Source organism: Rana temporaria, chromosome 4 (assembly GCF_905171775.1).
Source record: "Rana temporaria chromosome 4, aRanTem1.1, whole genome shotgun sequence".
NCBI lineage: Eukaryota > Metazoa > Chordata > Amphibia > Anura > Ranidae > Rana > Rana temporaria.
The window spans coordinates 265376198-265393392 of NC_053492.1; the positions used below are offsets into that span (position 1 = coordinate 265376198).

The window sequence follows — 17195 nt, forward strand, 5'->3', positions numbered from 1 at the left end:
AATTCTATCTAGGAGGATCATCTCTGTAACCGCAATCACAGAGAGGGCCTGTGGCAGAGGCTTTTCCCTGAGTCCATTTCAGGAGGGTCTGTGGCAGAGACTTTTCCTTCAAGTTCGAGCGGTACTCTGGCTGCCAGGTCAGTGAGAGTGGGCCTGTCCAGGTACGCTATACCCACTCTGGCTAGAGTGGCAGAGAATACAAAGCATTGTTGGAAGCAGGACTGTTTCCCTATTGTTGTGCCTGAGTCTGCTACTTCTTCTTCTTCTACTTCACCTCTACTCTTCATCGCAAGTTTTAATGTTTTTACCCGGCTGGGTAATAAAGAGCACAGCAAAAGACACCTGTCGTGGACATTCCATTACTGCTATATGCACCAGTGGCGGCCCGTCCATAGGGGGCGCTCGGGCGCCGCCCCCCCACCCCCCCAAGCTGTAAAAAAAAATAATAAAAAAAAAAAAATTTTTTTTTTTTTTTTTTTGTAAATGTCACTTTAAGAGTGATCAGGCGCCGGACATGCGGCGGTCTATGGAAAGCTTCCCAGCCTGCAATCAGCTGATTGCAGGCTGGAAAGCTGATTTGCCCGTGTTTAGGGCGTGTGCAGGGCGCAAGCTGTGCGCCCGCACACACTCCCACTCTCCAGTGATTTGTTAAAATGCCCTAGTGGTGTGATGGGATTGGCCAGCGGGGACCGAAGTAGAGGTCAGTGGGAAGTGCCATTTAAATCACTTCCGGTTTCTGGAGTGCTTGTGGGGGCATCAGAGGAGCGGCGCCATTGAAGGTAAGCTGTTATATTTATACCTCCACTCCCCGCAGCTAAATCCATCCATGCCTGCCACCACCACCACCAGCCGAACCACCACCGGGCCCCACAGCATCTCTCCGCGCTAGTATTGCCACTCACAGCCAGCCCCGTCACCACCAGCACCCCCCCCCCCCCCAGCACCCCCCCCCCCCCCCCAGCTTCAAGTCTGTATGCTCTGATCGAACTGACTGTGTGAAGGGAGGAGGGGGATTCTGCTTCACCTTTTCCCCAGCTATTCACTCGTAATCTGCTGGTGGCTGACCTCTCCTGCCAGGCACATGTCTCTGTCTTCACCAGCAGATTACGAGTGAAAAGCTGGGGGGAAAGGTGAAGCAGGACCCCCCCCCCCCTCCCCCCTCTTTACAGTCAGTGCTGCTCCAAGCATACAGACTTGAAGCTGTGTGCAGCTGGACTCGAGAGGAGAGCAGAAGGGGGGGGGGGGAGGTGATGGGGGACTGCTGATCGTAGTAAATGTTTCTCCCATTCACCACTAAATCTCTCTCATCTGTCTGTCTTATCTATCTCTCATTCTTCCCCTTAGACCCAATGTCTATCTATCTATCTATCTATCTCTCATTCTTCCCCTTAGACCCAATGTCTATCTATCTATCTATCTATCTATCTATCTATCTCTCATTCTTCCCCTTAGACCCAATGTCTGTCTGTCTATATCTATCTATCTATCTATCTATCTATATGTCTATCTATCTATATGTCTATGTCTGTCTATCTATCTATCTATCTATCTATCTATCTATCTATCTATCTATCTATCTATCTATCTATCTATCTATATGTCTATGTCTGTCTATCGATCTATCTATCTATCTATCTATCTATCTATGTCTGTCTATCTATCTATCTATCTATCTATCTCTCATTCTTCCCCTTAGACCAAATGTCTATCTATCTGATTATCTATCTATCTATCTATCTATCTATCTATCTATCTATCTATCTATCTATCTATCTCTCATTCTTCCCCTTAGACCCAATGTCTGTCTATCTATCTATCTATCTATCTATCTATCTATCTATCTATCTATATGTTTATCTATCTATCTATATATCTATCTATCTATGTATCTGTATATCTATCTATCTATCTATCTATCTATCTATCTATCTATCTATCTATCTATCTATCTATGTGTTTATCTCTATCTATCTATCTATGTATCTGTCTATCTATCTATCTATCTATCTATCTATCTATCTATCTATGTGTTTATCTATATCGATCTATCTATCTATCTGTATGTTTATCTATCTATCTGAGTATCTATCTATCTATCTATCTATCTATCTATCTATCTATCTATATGTCTATCTATCTATATGTCTATATGTCTATGTCTGTCTATCTATCTATCTATCTATCTATCTATATGTCTATGTCTGTCTATCTATCTATCTATCTATCTATCTATCTATCTATCTATCTATCTCTCATTCTTCCCCTTAGACCAAATGTCTATCTATCTGATTATCTATCTATCTATCTATCTATCTATCTATCTATCTATCGATCTATCTATCTCTCATTCTTCCCCTTAGACCCAATGTCTGTCTATCTATCTATCTATCTATCTATCTATCTATCTATCTATCTATATGTTTATCTATCTATCTATATATCTATCTATCTATGTATCTGTATATCTATCTATCTATCTATCTATCTATCTATCTATCTATCTATCTATCTATCTATCTATCTATCTATCTATGTGTTTATCTCTATCTATCTATCTATCTATCTATGTATCTGTCCATCTATCTATCTATCTATCTATCTATCTATCTATCTATCTATCTATCTATCTATCTATCTATGTGTTTATCTATATCGATCTATCTATCTATCTGTATGTTTATCTATCTATCTGAGTATCTACCTATGTATCTGTCTATCTATCTATCCATCTATCTATCTGTATGTTTATCTATCTATCTGAGTATCTACCTATCTATCTATCTATCTATCTATCTGTCAATCTATCTGTATGTTTATCTATCTATCTATCTATCTATCTATCAATCTGTATGTTTATCTATCTATCTGAGTATCTACCTATGTATCTGTCTATCTATCTATCTATCTATCTATCTGTATGTTTATCTATCTACCTATGTATCTATCTATCTATCTATCTATCTATCTGTCTGTCTGTCTTTCTGTCAATCAATCTGTTTGTTTATCTATCTATCTATGTATCTGTATATCTATCTATCTATCTATCTATCTATCTATCTATCTATCTATCTATCTTTCTATCTATCTATCTGTTTGTCTGTCTGTCCGTCTATCTGTATGTTTATCTATCTATCTGTCTGTCCGTCTATCTGTATGTTTATCTATCTATCTGTCTGTCTGTTTATCTATGTATCTATCTATCTATGTATCTGTCTGTCTGTCTGTCCATCTATCTGTATGTTTATCTATCTATATGTCTATCTATCTATCTATCTATCTATCTATCTATCTACCTATATGTCTGTCCATCTATCTGTATGTTTATCTATCTATCTATCTATATGTCTATCTATCTATCTATCTATCTATCCATCTATCTATCTATCTATCTATCTATCCATCTATCTGTATGTTTATCTATCTATCTATCTATATGTCTATCTATCTATCTATATGTCTATCTATCTATCTATCTATCTGCCCCCCCCCCTCCTACCCAATGTTTATCTATTTCTCCATCTGTCTATTTATCTGTCTGCATATTTATCCATCTGTCTCTATTTCCACACAATGCCTGTCTGTCTTTCTATTGGTCTGTCTGTATATATATCTGTAGGACCTATTGTGGGCGAGTGACCGGGGGGGGGGGGGGGGTTGGTTGGGGCTTTGTTTGCGCCCCCCCAAAATAATGGAGCACCAGCCGCCACTGATATGCACCATACACCCCTAGGCCGGCGGAAGAGCCACGAGGTAACATGCCACCCAAAACAAACCAGCAGCTCCTTTCAGGGTAGTGCTACATTAGTAAAAATCAACCCCAGTGCGTGAAAGTGAACTGCTTCTGCTGTATTTTCTGTTTATAAAAGCAGTTATGCTCTGCATAGCCAATGTCATTATTCCACCCTGTATTAAATGTTCATTTGCAATTAGTACACATAAATATTTAGTAATGTATAAACTTAAAAAAATTACCAACAAGTCCTTAAAAGTTAAGCTCAAATAGCCTTTTTTTTTTTTTTTTTTTTTTAAGGCCTTCGACAGCTAGTGCGTTGAAGCTATTTTATAAGTAAAGGGATAATAAAACCCTTGCATAACACTGGCCAAGGTGACACCAGACAGACATTGTTATCTCCATAGCACTGCAGTATCTATTTGCACGCATATGACCTTTGCTGGAATTCTCTGTTCTCCAAAGTTATTTTAGCCTGTTACCTTCCTAGATCATATCTGTTAAAATCATATACTTAACTTGGGTATACATTTACGATTTCTTAAATAAATACGGGGAATCTGTTATTAATGGTATCTTTCAACAGAATTCCTGCTCTGATGAAGTGGTTTAATCAGAAAGGAATGAATAAGGAAAACCTGACATGCATACTTTTATTCTTTTCATTTATCAATTTCATCCAAGCATAAATCCTTGCTGCCAGAACTTCAGTCAAATTAAAAGGAAGGATGTCGTTTTAATATAAGGAGCTTGTATAGATGTCTGATATGGTTCGCTTCTTCACTCTTTGGAGTTGATTTACTAAAACTGTAGCGTGCAAAATCTGGTGCAGCTCTGCATAGAAACCAATCAGCTTCCAGATTTTATGGTCAAAGCCTAATTGAACAAGCTGAAGTTTGAAGCTGATTGGCCATGCAGAGCTTCACCAGATTTTGCACTCTCCAGTTGTAGTAAATCAACCCCATTAGGACAATGACATCGACCCAATATAGCAAGACTGGTCCTGGTTGGGCCACCTGATGAGGGTAGAGTTTGATGGCCCTTACTGTTTCCTTTTATATGATTATACCTGTTATCAATTTTTTCTGTTAGGCCTCGTACACACGACCGAGAAACTTGTCGTAAAAGAAACATTGTTTTCCTCGACGAGTTCAGCCTCGTACACACGACCGAGGAACTCGACGGGCGAAACACATCGTTTTCCTCGTCGAGTTACTTGTTTGGCTGTCGAGGAACTCGACAAGGCAAGTTTTTCCATTCCCGTCGAGGAAATAGAGAACTTGCTCTCTTTTTGGCTCGTCGAGTTTCTCAACAGTTTCCTCGACGAAAATGTACACACGACCGGTTTCCTCGGCAAGAAAATATCTCCCAGCAAGTTTCTTGCTGGTTTTTGCCGAGAAACTCGGTCGTGTGTACGAGGCCTTCCTTGTTAGGCTTAACGAGAATCTTGACAAGCTTTCTTTGCATACACACTGTCAAGACAAAATCTCGTCGTTCTCAAGCGCGGTGACGTACAACACGTACAATGGCACTATAAAGGGGAAGTTCGATTCCACTGGCGCCACCCTTGGGGCTGATTTTACTAATCTCATGTTACTGCGTGTTAAGTAAAAGTTTGGTGAGAGACGATTCGCGCTTTTCAGTCTGTTACAGCGTGACAAATGTGCATTGCGAACGCTACTTTTACCGAAGGTGCAGTCCCGTCTCATACTTTATTCTGAGCATACGCACAAACGTGTTTCTCATTAACCAGCCCGACAAGAAAAACGACAAGGAAATTGAGACTCCCGACAAGAAAAAAGAGAACTTGTTCTCTTTTTTTCTCGTCGAGATCCACAACAGTTTCCTCGATGAAAAACATACAGACGACCGTTTTCCTCTGCAAAAAAGCTCTGCCACCAAGTTTTTTGATGGATTCTGTCGAGGAAAACGGTCGTGTGTACGAGGCCTTACAGTATGTCTTGACAACATTTTCAATAAACATATTATGGGGGGGAAAAGCTAGCTTGTATAATCCCTGAATAAAATAGCTATTTCTTACTTTTAGGCACTTGCGGGGTAAAAAAAAGAGGATGAGGAGGCATCATAGCGCCTCCTCACTGCTTGTCAAATGCCTCTAAAAATCAATTCATACGTGGATCGCAATATCAGAGGTGTGGCAGTTTAGATGAAAGCCCAAGGAAGTAAACTGCAGGGTTATTTAAAAAAAAAAATTCTGACCTGCAAAGTAAAGGCATGGCATACTAGCACATTATGTGAAACTTATATGCAAACAAAGCCCCCCACAGATGCGTTGTCACCGCTGTGGCTCCCCCAACACCCTAAGATACCTTAAAGTGGTTGTAAACTCACATAGATCAATTGTACCTATAGGTAAGCCTATAATATGGCTTACCTATAGGTAGTGTAAATATCTCCTAAACGTGCACCATTTAGGAAATGGATGCTGGAGGCCGCATCCATCTTCACCCATATTCCTTCTGGGTCTGTGGACTCCAGCTGTGTGACTGGCTGGAGCTGCATGACATCACTCCTGCACATGTACGCGGACGCCACCAGTCACGGCACAGGGCTCCGAAGGAACGGCACGGGTGGCCATTCCATCAGAGCACATGTGTCGATGATGTCATCGGCTGCATGTACAGTAAAAATCTCCTAAATGGTGCACATGTATGAGATATTTACAGTACCTATAGGTTAAGGTGACCAGATTTTTAAAATGAAATCCGGGGACATATTTTTTCTTTACTAGTAATGGCAACAATCAGCGACTCTCTGCCTGTCGCCGCCCACCTTAAAGCCTCTCAAGTCTTACTCTTCGGGCCTCGGCTACTACTGGGTGGGGAGCGGAGGAAGATCACTCCACCAGGGAAGGCAAGGAGATAGGCAGGTGGCTGGCTAGGATTTGAGCCAAGGCAGAAGAAAATGCGAGCAAACAGGGCCGATCCTAGGCAGGGTGCTCCGCACCCAGGCGCCGCAGAGGTGAGGGCGCCAAAGCTCCAGAGTGCTCCCCTCCCTCCTTCTCGTCTGTGTCCAGAGGCGGAGCGCATGTAGCGGGTGCTGTGGTTCCACATTCCGCTTGCTCTCTCCGCTGGCAACTGACAAGAGAGCATACCTCCCGCTGTCCCCGGAATTCGTACGTTCCGGTACTAGGCTCCACTAATTATTCTGTCCAGTGCACGTGGCGCAGTCTGTCTGCCCCGCCCCCTCTGCGTGTGTCGGCTCTTCTCCCATAGGCGGTATGATGAGAGGCTTCAGGGTTGGCCGGAGCTGCTGCCAATCATCCCGTGCACTCCCAGTAATGCTCTCCGAGTGCCACCCTCCATGTAATGTCTGGGGGGCTCTTTCTAACAGACTCTCTAACAGAAGCCCTCTCTGTGTGCATTAGAGAGACCCCCCTTAAGGTCCCATTAGTGTACTAATTTTCTTTATTGTTAAAAGACCATGGGAGGATCCAAGGGTAATGAAGACTTCTTAGGGGATCTCTCTGTTTGAGTCGTAGCCATAGAACCATTTGCAAAGGGGAGGAGTTAGTAAGATGATCACACCCATGTGGGGGCGCCATAAATATTTATGCACCCAGGCGTCTGTGACCCTAGGATCGGCCCTGCGAGCGAAGCTAAATGGGCATGCGCCCGAAACTGAAGAAATATTCCCTCCGCTCCGACCAGCACACGATCATCAGAAAGGGGCACAGATAATGGAAAAAATACAACCCCCCTATGCTAGTAGGCATGGCGGAGCGGGGGTGTGTAATTCTATTTTTTTTATTTTAATTCTGCGCTGATTGTATTTGAAACTGCCCCTGCCCCCTATTAAATCCAATCTGGGGACAAAACCAGGGACAGACTTGGTCCGGGGACAGTGTCCTCAATCAGGGGACTGTCCCCTGAAACCGGGGATGTCTGGTCACCCTACTATAGGTAGGCCTTATTATAGGCTTACCTATAGGTATGATTCATCTATGGGAGTTTACAACCACTTTAAGGTATCTTAGGGTGTTGGGGGTATAACAAAGGCACCTTTACAGCAGCATTGTAAATCTGGGGAAATAGCAGATTAACTAACAGATTTAGATTTACTTGACTAACAAATTAAAGGAGAAGTATGCCCAAAGCTTTTTTGGCCATATTTCTCAATGGGGCTCCCAGAAGGGCACTCATTTTTGCTCTCCTGTAAATCAGTTTTCAAAGTTCGACGCGGGAACGACGGCCATACTTAACATAGGATACGCCTCATATAGCAGGGGTAACTATACGCCGAAAAAAGCCTTTACGGAAACAACGTAAAAAAATGCGCCGGCCGGACGTACGTTCGTGGATCGCCGTATCTAGCTAATTTGCATACTCGACGCGGAATTCGACGGAAACGCCACCTAGCGGCCAGCGTAAATATGCACCTACGATCCGACAACGTACTAAGACGTACGCCTGTCGGATCGAGCCCAGATTCAGTCGTATCTTGTTTTGTGGATACAAAATAAAGATACGACAGGGCATTTTAAAAATTACGCGGCGTATCCATAGATAGGCCGGCGTAATTCGTTTGTGGATCTGGCCCCAAGTCTTTAATAGAAAAGTATTAGGTGCGATTGTTGCCAGCGATCACTGTAAAAACAAATTGCTATGTGACCATATTATTTCAATCATGTCCCAAGCATTCCTGTTCATTTGGAATGTCACATGCAGGATGGGGATTCCCCCCGACCGCAACTCATCGGACCAACAATGACAGCTGGCTTCAATGTTTGGATTCAAACCTGGTTCCAAACAAATGCAAGCTCATTCCTAGTAAAAATGACAGTTATGTGTCTATTTATTTGTCACTAGGCAGAGCGGGGAGATGCTTGTTTACATCAGCATCTCCCTGTTCTTCCTCACGTGAGACGATCGCATCGCGGGTATCCCCGCAGCGATCGAGCCTGCGGGAGCCGAGGTCGGGCTCACGGAGCTTGCGCGTCCACAATGCCGCTTCCTTAAAGAGGAGGTATATATACGTCCTTTTGCCCAGTAGTGCCATTCTGTCGACGTATAAATGCGCGTGGCGCTCGGCAAGTGGTTAATAAGGACACCTACCTGTTCAAGGTGCCCGCGATGTCGGCAGCCGAAGCCGAGCATTTGATTGGGTCTCGGCTGCCCCTCCGCCATCCTCGGTGAGGGAATCAGGAAGTGAAGCGTTGCAGCTTCACTTCCCGATTCCCTACTGCGCATGCGCGTGTCACGTGGCGCTATGTGAATGGGCGGATGTCTCCTGGGACACACACAAGATCCCAGAAGACACCGCTCCCCATTTCCCAGGAGGCAGCGTGAGGAGGAGAAGATTAGGGCAATAGCACCGATCCTCAATTCCTCCATTAGGTCTGCAGTGTCTGTCCTTCCAAGCATTACATATATTGAAGATAATGAGAAGCCCTTTGGTGATGTAAGGGGCCACATTTGAGGCCCCCTTCGTCCATAAGTTGATAACAACTGGTATAGGCTGGGACAAAAGGCCTGTGGCAGTTTCTGTAGTGATAAACATTATTGGGAGGTAGTAGCATTACCTCCAGAGTGCCTGCAAACCTCTTTCGCTATCCTCTGAAAAGTGATCCACCATGTAAAGGGGCAGTAAACACTGTTGCTGGTGTGAAAGGAGCCAAATAGAAATAGCAAAGGTTGGTTATTGTACTATATGTATGTATATGTGGCAAGAAAGCAGTTAATAAAAAAAAAAAAAACGATCTGCCATGTTGGATTGCTGTAGGTTTAGCCACAACGACAAGCCTTTATTTTCTAAATAACTGGCACACACCTCATTACAGGACGGCAGACAAAGAATAATGACCACTAAGGTAATAACACCTCGGGGCACAGCTCTTCCCTCCAGTTGTAGCTTTTACTTTGTTCATTCACTTGCAAGTATTTTAATTAACCTTGCAGAGAGAAGGCTCCACTTGTGCGGGAAGCTTTTTGTTTCTCGGGGACCTAACAATATGCACATTGTATTACAGCATGGCTATGACTGGAAGTTGTTGTTTATAAATAAACAAGAACTTCTATGGATCTCTTGTCAGATGTTTAAATGGAATCTTCAGTATTTAAAAACTGTCCATGAAGGTTCCCATGCATGCTGCGCATATAACGAGTAGTTAGTCACATTCAACTGGACTGTTCTCTAATATTTGTAGAAATGTTTGACATCTACAAAATCATCTATATCAGTGGTCTCCAAACTGTGGCCCAGGGGCCAGATGCGGCCCTTTGCTTGCTTTTATGTGGCTCGTGGGGCACTATTTCATCCACTGATACCAACAACGGGGCATAATTCCCCTCACTGACGTCAATAAAGGGGCACAATGCCTCCCAATGACACCAATGATTGGACACAATTTCTCCCAATGACACCTATGATGGGGGCACAATTTCTCCCAATGACACCTATGCTGGGGGCACAATTTCTCCCAATGACACCTATGCTGGGGGCACAATTTCTCCCAATGACACCTATGCTGGGGGCACAATTTATCCCAATGACACCTATGATGGGGGCACAATTTCTCCCAATGACACTAACAATGGGACCCGGTGACTCCAATAATGGGATACAATTCTCCCAATGACACCAACAATGGGGTCCAATGACACCAATGATGGGACACTATTCCTCCCAATGACACTTATGATGGGGCACAATTTCTCCCAATGCTACTAACAATGGGGCCCAATGACTTCAATAATGGGACACAATTCTCCCAACGACACCAACAATGGGGTCCAACGACCCAAATGATGGGACACTATTCCTCCCAATGACACCTATGATGGGGAACAATGACTCCAATGATGACGATCAACTTGGGTACAACCAGCCTGACGAATTTTACATGTGATTATCGTTAGCAGCACTTATAGCCTCTAGTGATAATCACTGTGTTCTCCCGGTGGGGACGGCTTCACCCCCCGCCAGGAAAACACAATGGCTCCATAGGAGGAATCCCGTCAATGTTGATGGGAGAATCAAACTATTTTTTTTCCTGCAGCCTGTGGTTGCAGGAAAAAAATTTGCTCCGTCTATGGCTGGCCTTAAGTGGGGTACACACTATAATAAAATCGTCTTTTGTTTCGCAGCAAGTAAGAAGGAAATAATGCACAAAAATTCTCATACAACAAAGACTTTTTTGTTGTTGTAGTTTATTGTTTCTGATCATGCGCAGTTTTGTTTCTGATTTTTATCATGTGAAAATTGTACGAAAACGGTACACATTAAAGCGGGAGTTCACCCAAAAATAAATTTTTAACATTACATTCAGCCGAGTTGTCCTAATGACAATTGGCTGTTTTTTTTTCCGTACATACCAACTTTCACCGCTGCTTCCGGGTATGTCGTCTTCGGGACTGGGCGTTCCTATCTGATTGACAGGCTTCCGACCGTCGCATACAGCGCGTCACGGGTTGCCGAAAGAAGCCGAATGTCGGTGTGGCTCTATACGGCGCCTGCGCACCGACGTTCGGCTTCTTTCGGCAACTCGTGACGCGCAGTATGCGACGGTCGAAGCCTGTCAATCAGAAAGGAACGCCCAGTCCGGCACAAGACAAACCCGGAAGCGGCGGTGAAAGTCGGTATGTACGAAAAAAAAACAAAAAACAGCCGATTGTCATTAGGACAACTCGGCTGAATGTAATGTTAAAAATTGATTTTTTGGTTGAACCTCCACTTTAAGAAAAAAAAACTTTTACTTGGTTCCCGTAAAAGGAACGGTTAATTCGAGAAGGTCGGAATTGTCTGTCGAAAGTTGTGTACACACTGTCAGAAAATCGTACGATCGTTCCTCGGACAAAAACGTTTGCTGTATTTTTTTTACAGCCGTTGCTCCTCTCTAATTAGCTGCCTAATGCAGATCGGTTGTTCTCTCCTTCCTCCCTTTAGGGGATGTTTGCTGAGCAACAGGAAATGCAAGTCATCTTACAAATAGGTAATCTTCCCCAAGATTGTATTATCTGATCAATGTGCGATTTCATCAAAATGATTAAATCAGCAACCAATTGAATAGGCATGACTTCCCGCCCCATCAATCCTATACGATCGAATTAAGTCGATTGGCCAGGGTGGAACATTAGCAATTATTTAGTATCGAAACGGCAGCGCTGAGATACATTGCTTGTGAATTTGAGGGGGTCTTCGAAAAGTTTCCGCACTATTTAAAAGTAAAAAAAAAGTGAAGAAACTTTTTAAAGATCCTTCGTTAGATTGTATTTCGATCGATCAGTTTATGAGATTGCATGTTGAAAATAGAGATGCGATTGATAACGTGCGTTTGTGTCTTCCAACCATCAATCAAAATCCACTTCCCTGTGTGCCATATTGATCACATGGGCTGTCCACTACAGATTGACTATTCCCATCGACTGGAAAGGAAATCGATCATTTATTAAAGTGCGACCATACACGCTTTGACAAATGAGCGATTTATTTTCTGATCAATCCCTCCTGATAGGAATAATCAATCGATAGTTGACAACACAGATGATTGATATGCCACACATGGGGGAAGTGGAATTTGATCGACATCTGGAAGGTGCGATTAATGATAAGTTATTGATCATCTCTCTTTTTTTCCACTAGGCAACCTCATAATCCTATCAATCGAAATGCAATGAAATTATTGACCAAATCAGTTCTGCAGACTGATGCTAAATGATAGTTTATTTGATCGTTAATTTTTCATCCTGACTGGATAACCCAAATCTCATCAAAACTGCGTCTAAATCAGTCGGAGGGATTCAACTGGTTTTTGGTTTGATCGTTTTGAATGATCGAATAATAGATTTGAAGTGAGTTGTCACTGACCTTTAGGTTGTCCCTCTTGGGCACATTGGAGTTGCCCCCACCTCTGCTGCTCCTCCTGACATATATCACCTGCCTCTTGCTGGGCACCTCCTCTGCTCTCCTGTCGTGCCCCTCTATGAAGATGCCAGGCTCTCTTGGTTGGCCTTTAAGCAGCAGATCACCCTGTGGCCAGGACTTTCTTCTGAGCTCAGCCATGAAGTGGGTGCAGAGGAAGAATGCCAGGCACAGGACCAGGAGGCGCAGGGTGCAGGCTCTCCATCGCAGTCTCACCTCCCTGGCCAGCATGGTCCTCTTGGTGCTGCCAGCTCAATGCATGAAGGTAGCACACAGGACCCCACAATCACAATCCATAGAAGAGAGAAGTTTTAGACTGTAGCAGGCATTCCTGGAGTGCAATGTCCCAGAGGTGAGAGAGCCTAATGCTGGAAGAGGGAGGCAGTCCCAGGACTTTCCTCCAGAGCCTCCCCTTGTAACTCCCTCCTCCTGACCCTGTCTATCCTCTACAGACTGCAACATTCAGGTGACAAGGACACTACTACCATGTGGACAACTACTACTTCCTTACTATCCACTGCTCTATTGTTGCTGACTGCAAATCACTTCCCATCTGTCACATCAATGATCTATAGGAATGTCCTCAGCATTCACTCTTCACTGCATCTGGAATCCACTTCTTATCTAAAATCTCACTGAAGGATTCCAAACAAAAAAGTCTAGTGAGAAGGGAGTCATAGCTGGAACTGGGAACATACAGTTGTCCCCGGGAACAAGAAAACAAGTGCATTTTTTCACAAGCTCCCCCTACATGTTACAATCTGATTAGGGATGTCCCGATACCACTTTTTTAGGACCGAGTACAAGTACCGATACTTTTTATTAAGTACTCGCCGATACTGATTACCGATACTTTTTTTAAATCTCATGTGTCAGTAGTTTTTTTTTTTTTTTACATTTTTTATTTATTTATTTGTTTTTACAATTTTTTTTTTTTTTTTTACAATGCTTTATTTTTTTAAGGGGGTGGGGGGAAAGGTACATTGTCAGTGTGTTTTTTATTTACATTTTTATTTTTTACAATTCATTTTTTTATTGCAATTCCTTTTTTTTTTATCAGCCCTGTTGGAAGGGGTGGGGGGGTCTTTGGTGAGATATAAGGGGTCTTAACAGACCTCTGACATCATCTCCCCTCTGAGACAGGGAAAGGGGCTAGGGACACACATTCCCCAGTTCCTTTCTCTACAGCCTCCCCCTGGTCGTTTGGTCGGGTTACCAGCCCCGCACTTACCCCATCTAGATTGTAAGATCTAACGAGCAGGGCCCTCTGATCCCTCCTGTATTGAATTGTATTATAACTGTTCTGTCTGCCTCATGTTGTAAAGTGCTGCGCAAACTGTTGCCGCTAAATAAATCCTGTATTATAATAATAATAATAATAATCTAGGTTGCGATGGCTTCGGGCGGCGGGCTGACTGATTCCCTTACATCTCCTCCTTCTCCCTGCATCATGCCGTGCATCTCTTCCCTCCTCTCTTCCGCACGCCATGCGTCTCCTCCTAGGCGGTCAATCGGATCACCTCTCCTTTCAGCCAATCGGGTGACCTGCTTCCTGATAGGAGAAGAATCAGTGTGACAATAGCGAATATTATTTGCGTGGATGGGGGAATCCGCTGGAAAAACGTCAAGAAAAAAAATAACTGTAAAAGAGTTCAAACAACACCACCTTAAAGCTACCTAGCGATTGGTCACTGAAACTGCAATAGACACAAGCATGTTTGCACTAATATGGGGAGGGTGAACACTTAGGGCCAGATTCACGTAGATCCGCGTATCTTTGCCCAGGCGTAACGTATCCGTTTTACGTTACGCCTCCGCAACTTAGACGGGCAAGTGCTGTATTCTCAAACCCCTTCTTCCGTAAGTTGCGGCGGCGTATCGTAAATCGGCCGGCGTAAGCCCGCCTAATTCAAATGTGGGACAGGGGGGGCGTGTTTTATGTTAATGTTCTGTGACCCGACGTGATTGGCGTTTTTCACGAACGGCGCATGCGCCGTCCGTGGAAATCTCCCAGTGTGCATTGCTCCTAATACGCCGCAAGGACGTATTGTTTTTGACGTGAACGTAAATTACGTCACGGACGTCACCCCATTCACGGACGAGTTCCGCAAACGACGTAAAAAATTCAAAAATCGACGCGGGAACGACGGCTATACTTAACATTGGTACGCCGCACTTACGCCACCATATAGCAGGGGTAACTTTACGGCGGGAAAAGCCTAACGTAAACGGCGTATCTGTACTGCGTCGGCCGGGCGTACGTTCGTGAATTTGCGTATCTAGCTGATGTACATATTTCTAAGCGTAAATCAGCGTACACGCCCCTAGCGGCCAGCGTAAATATGCAGTTACGATCCGACGGCATAAGAGACGTATCTCCTCTGAGAATCTGGCCCTTAGTAAACAACACTGGCACCGGTCTCACAGGTAAAACAATAGCAAATGGTCAATTACCTTGGTCCTAGATAAGCAGATAACTCTCCAAGGTGACAGTGACATATGTGACCATCCTCAAATACATTGCTTGATCTGTCCAAAGTTTCCAACAGATGTTACCATGCTGACAAAGGCTGATAATTACGTTTTCTTAATATAAAAGGGAATGATAAGGTTTGATTCTTGAATATAATTAGAGGTCTATTTATAAAAAATATTGTTGGATGAATGTCATAAACAATTTGCCCAGCCTCACAAACTCTGATCATATTTTGCTTAGTACATTGATTTCCTAGGAATCTCAGCTCCATCTAGTGGATCCGATTGCTGCACCATTTCACAGTTCACACTGCGATCTGCAAACTGATCTGGGGGTGTCATTAACTTTACATTGACACCGCCAGCGGTTCGCAGATCTCAGTGTAAAACACAGTGTGATTCAGGTGCGATGCGGGAACCGGCACTGAATGGCAGGGTTTCCTGCATCGCAAAGCTTGTAGCTCAAAAGAAGCTTGTGCATTTTTTCAAGCTGCAAGCTTCAAGTGACAATTCACTCAAGTGTGAAGAGTTACAGCTGAAAACCATGGGATATTGAGCATTTTGGAGCTTTAAGCTCCAATACGCTCAGATGTGAATGAGGCCAAAAACATTTGTGTGTATTGGATCTAAATTAAAATTTTGTGTGCTTCTCCTTACTGGCTGTATTAAAAACTATTAGACTGGGTTCACACCACCTCCAATTTGCATAGCAGGCGATTGTGACCAGCTCTCTATGGAGCCGGTTCGTGCATCTTCGGAGCGGCTCTGGTGCCTTGTACACATGGCCGGTTTTCTTGGCAAGAAAACTGCTGGCAGAGCTTTTTGCTGAGAAAACCGGTCGTGTGTATGTTTTCTCGTCGAGAAACCTGCCGGGAATCTCGACGCGAAAAATAGAGAACCTGCTCTCTATTTTCTCGTCAGGATTCTTGTCGGCCTGTTTCTCGAGGAGAAAACTGTGTGTGTGTGTATGCGGCTACAAGCTTACCTGTTCTCCTGTAAGCCCGCGCATGCTCGATGAGACTTCGACGCATGCGCGGTAGCTTACAAGGGTAGTGTAGGGTGAAGCATGATGGCGGTGACTGCATCGAATGTGCTCATCGCGTCGATGACGTCACTGTGTTCTTGCCATTCAAAAGAATGGTGGTTCTTTTGATTGTGCCGTGTGTAAACTAGGCTTTGCAAGAAAATTTTGCCAGGAATCTCGTCGGGAAAAAAAACGTTTTTTTCCCGACGAGATTCCCGACCGTGTGTACGAGGCTTGTAGGTAAAAAAAAGAAAATAGAAAGGAAGGGTTAATATTGTAATCAGGGGTCAAGTCCTGGGGAAAAAAGTGTGGGAACTCCCACCCAAGATCCACTCCCCCACCAAAAAAAATTAATGATAAGCTCATATGCATAATTACTAAACCGCATGTTTTTGTTTTTTTTCCGATCCACTGTACCTTAGTAATCCTTTATGTTACTGGCCGCTTCCTGTATATGGATTCATCGGGTAGTGTGCGGGTATTCCGTCACTTCCTCGATGCCGCAATGTCTCCTGAGAGCTTTTGTCATTGTTCCCAGGAGACATTGCGGAGGTCTGCCGCGAGTTATCGCAGGATTTAGAAAGAAGTTCATTCTAAATCCCGCGATAACTTGCGGCAGACCTCCGCAATGTCTCCTGGGAACAATGACAAAAGCTCCCAGGAGACATTGCGGCATCGAGGAAGTGACGGAATACCCGCACACTACCCGATGAATCCATATACAGGAAGTGCCAGTAACATAAAGGATTACTAAGGTTAGCCCTCCCCAACAGTGACTCGAGCTGGGCATCGCCGCTTACTGAAGGATTTGCTCAGGTGGCTCGGCTGCTCTAGTCCTGCAAAGGGAACTGCGTTCCTGCTGTGAAAAAAGTGCAGTGACTCCGTTCCCACGCGTTCCCGCAGGACTTGAGCCCTGATTGTAATGATATATTGTGAAGATATGATTGGAATGTAAGGCATTGGAGGTCGAGCACAGTGTACAGGATAGATGGGAAGGAGATTATTAGAATGGAGTCTGGAACAATAGGGTATCTGCCCACTTTCACTGCACTGACCTGTAGGGAATGCTTTTAGACTATAATACCA

General features: G+C 43.9%; 1 protein-coding gene across 1 annotated transcript in view; it reads right to left on the reverse strand.

Annotated features, from left to right (window-relative positions):
* Nucleotides 1–13079, reverse strand: part of METTL24 (methyltransferase like 24) — a 75076-nt gene extending 61997 nt beyond the window's left edge. Inside the window, exon 1 of the mRNA XM_040350236.1 lies at nucleotides 12557–13079. Within this exon, the coding sequence (XP_040206170.1) occupies nucleotides 12557–12841 (285 nt within the window). The 5' untranslated portion in view covers nucleotides 12842–13079. The remainder of the gene's footprint in view (nucleotides 1–12556) is intronic.
* Between the last annotated feature and the right edge of the window lie 4116 nt (nucleotides 13080–17195).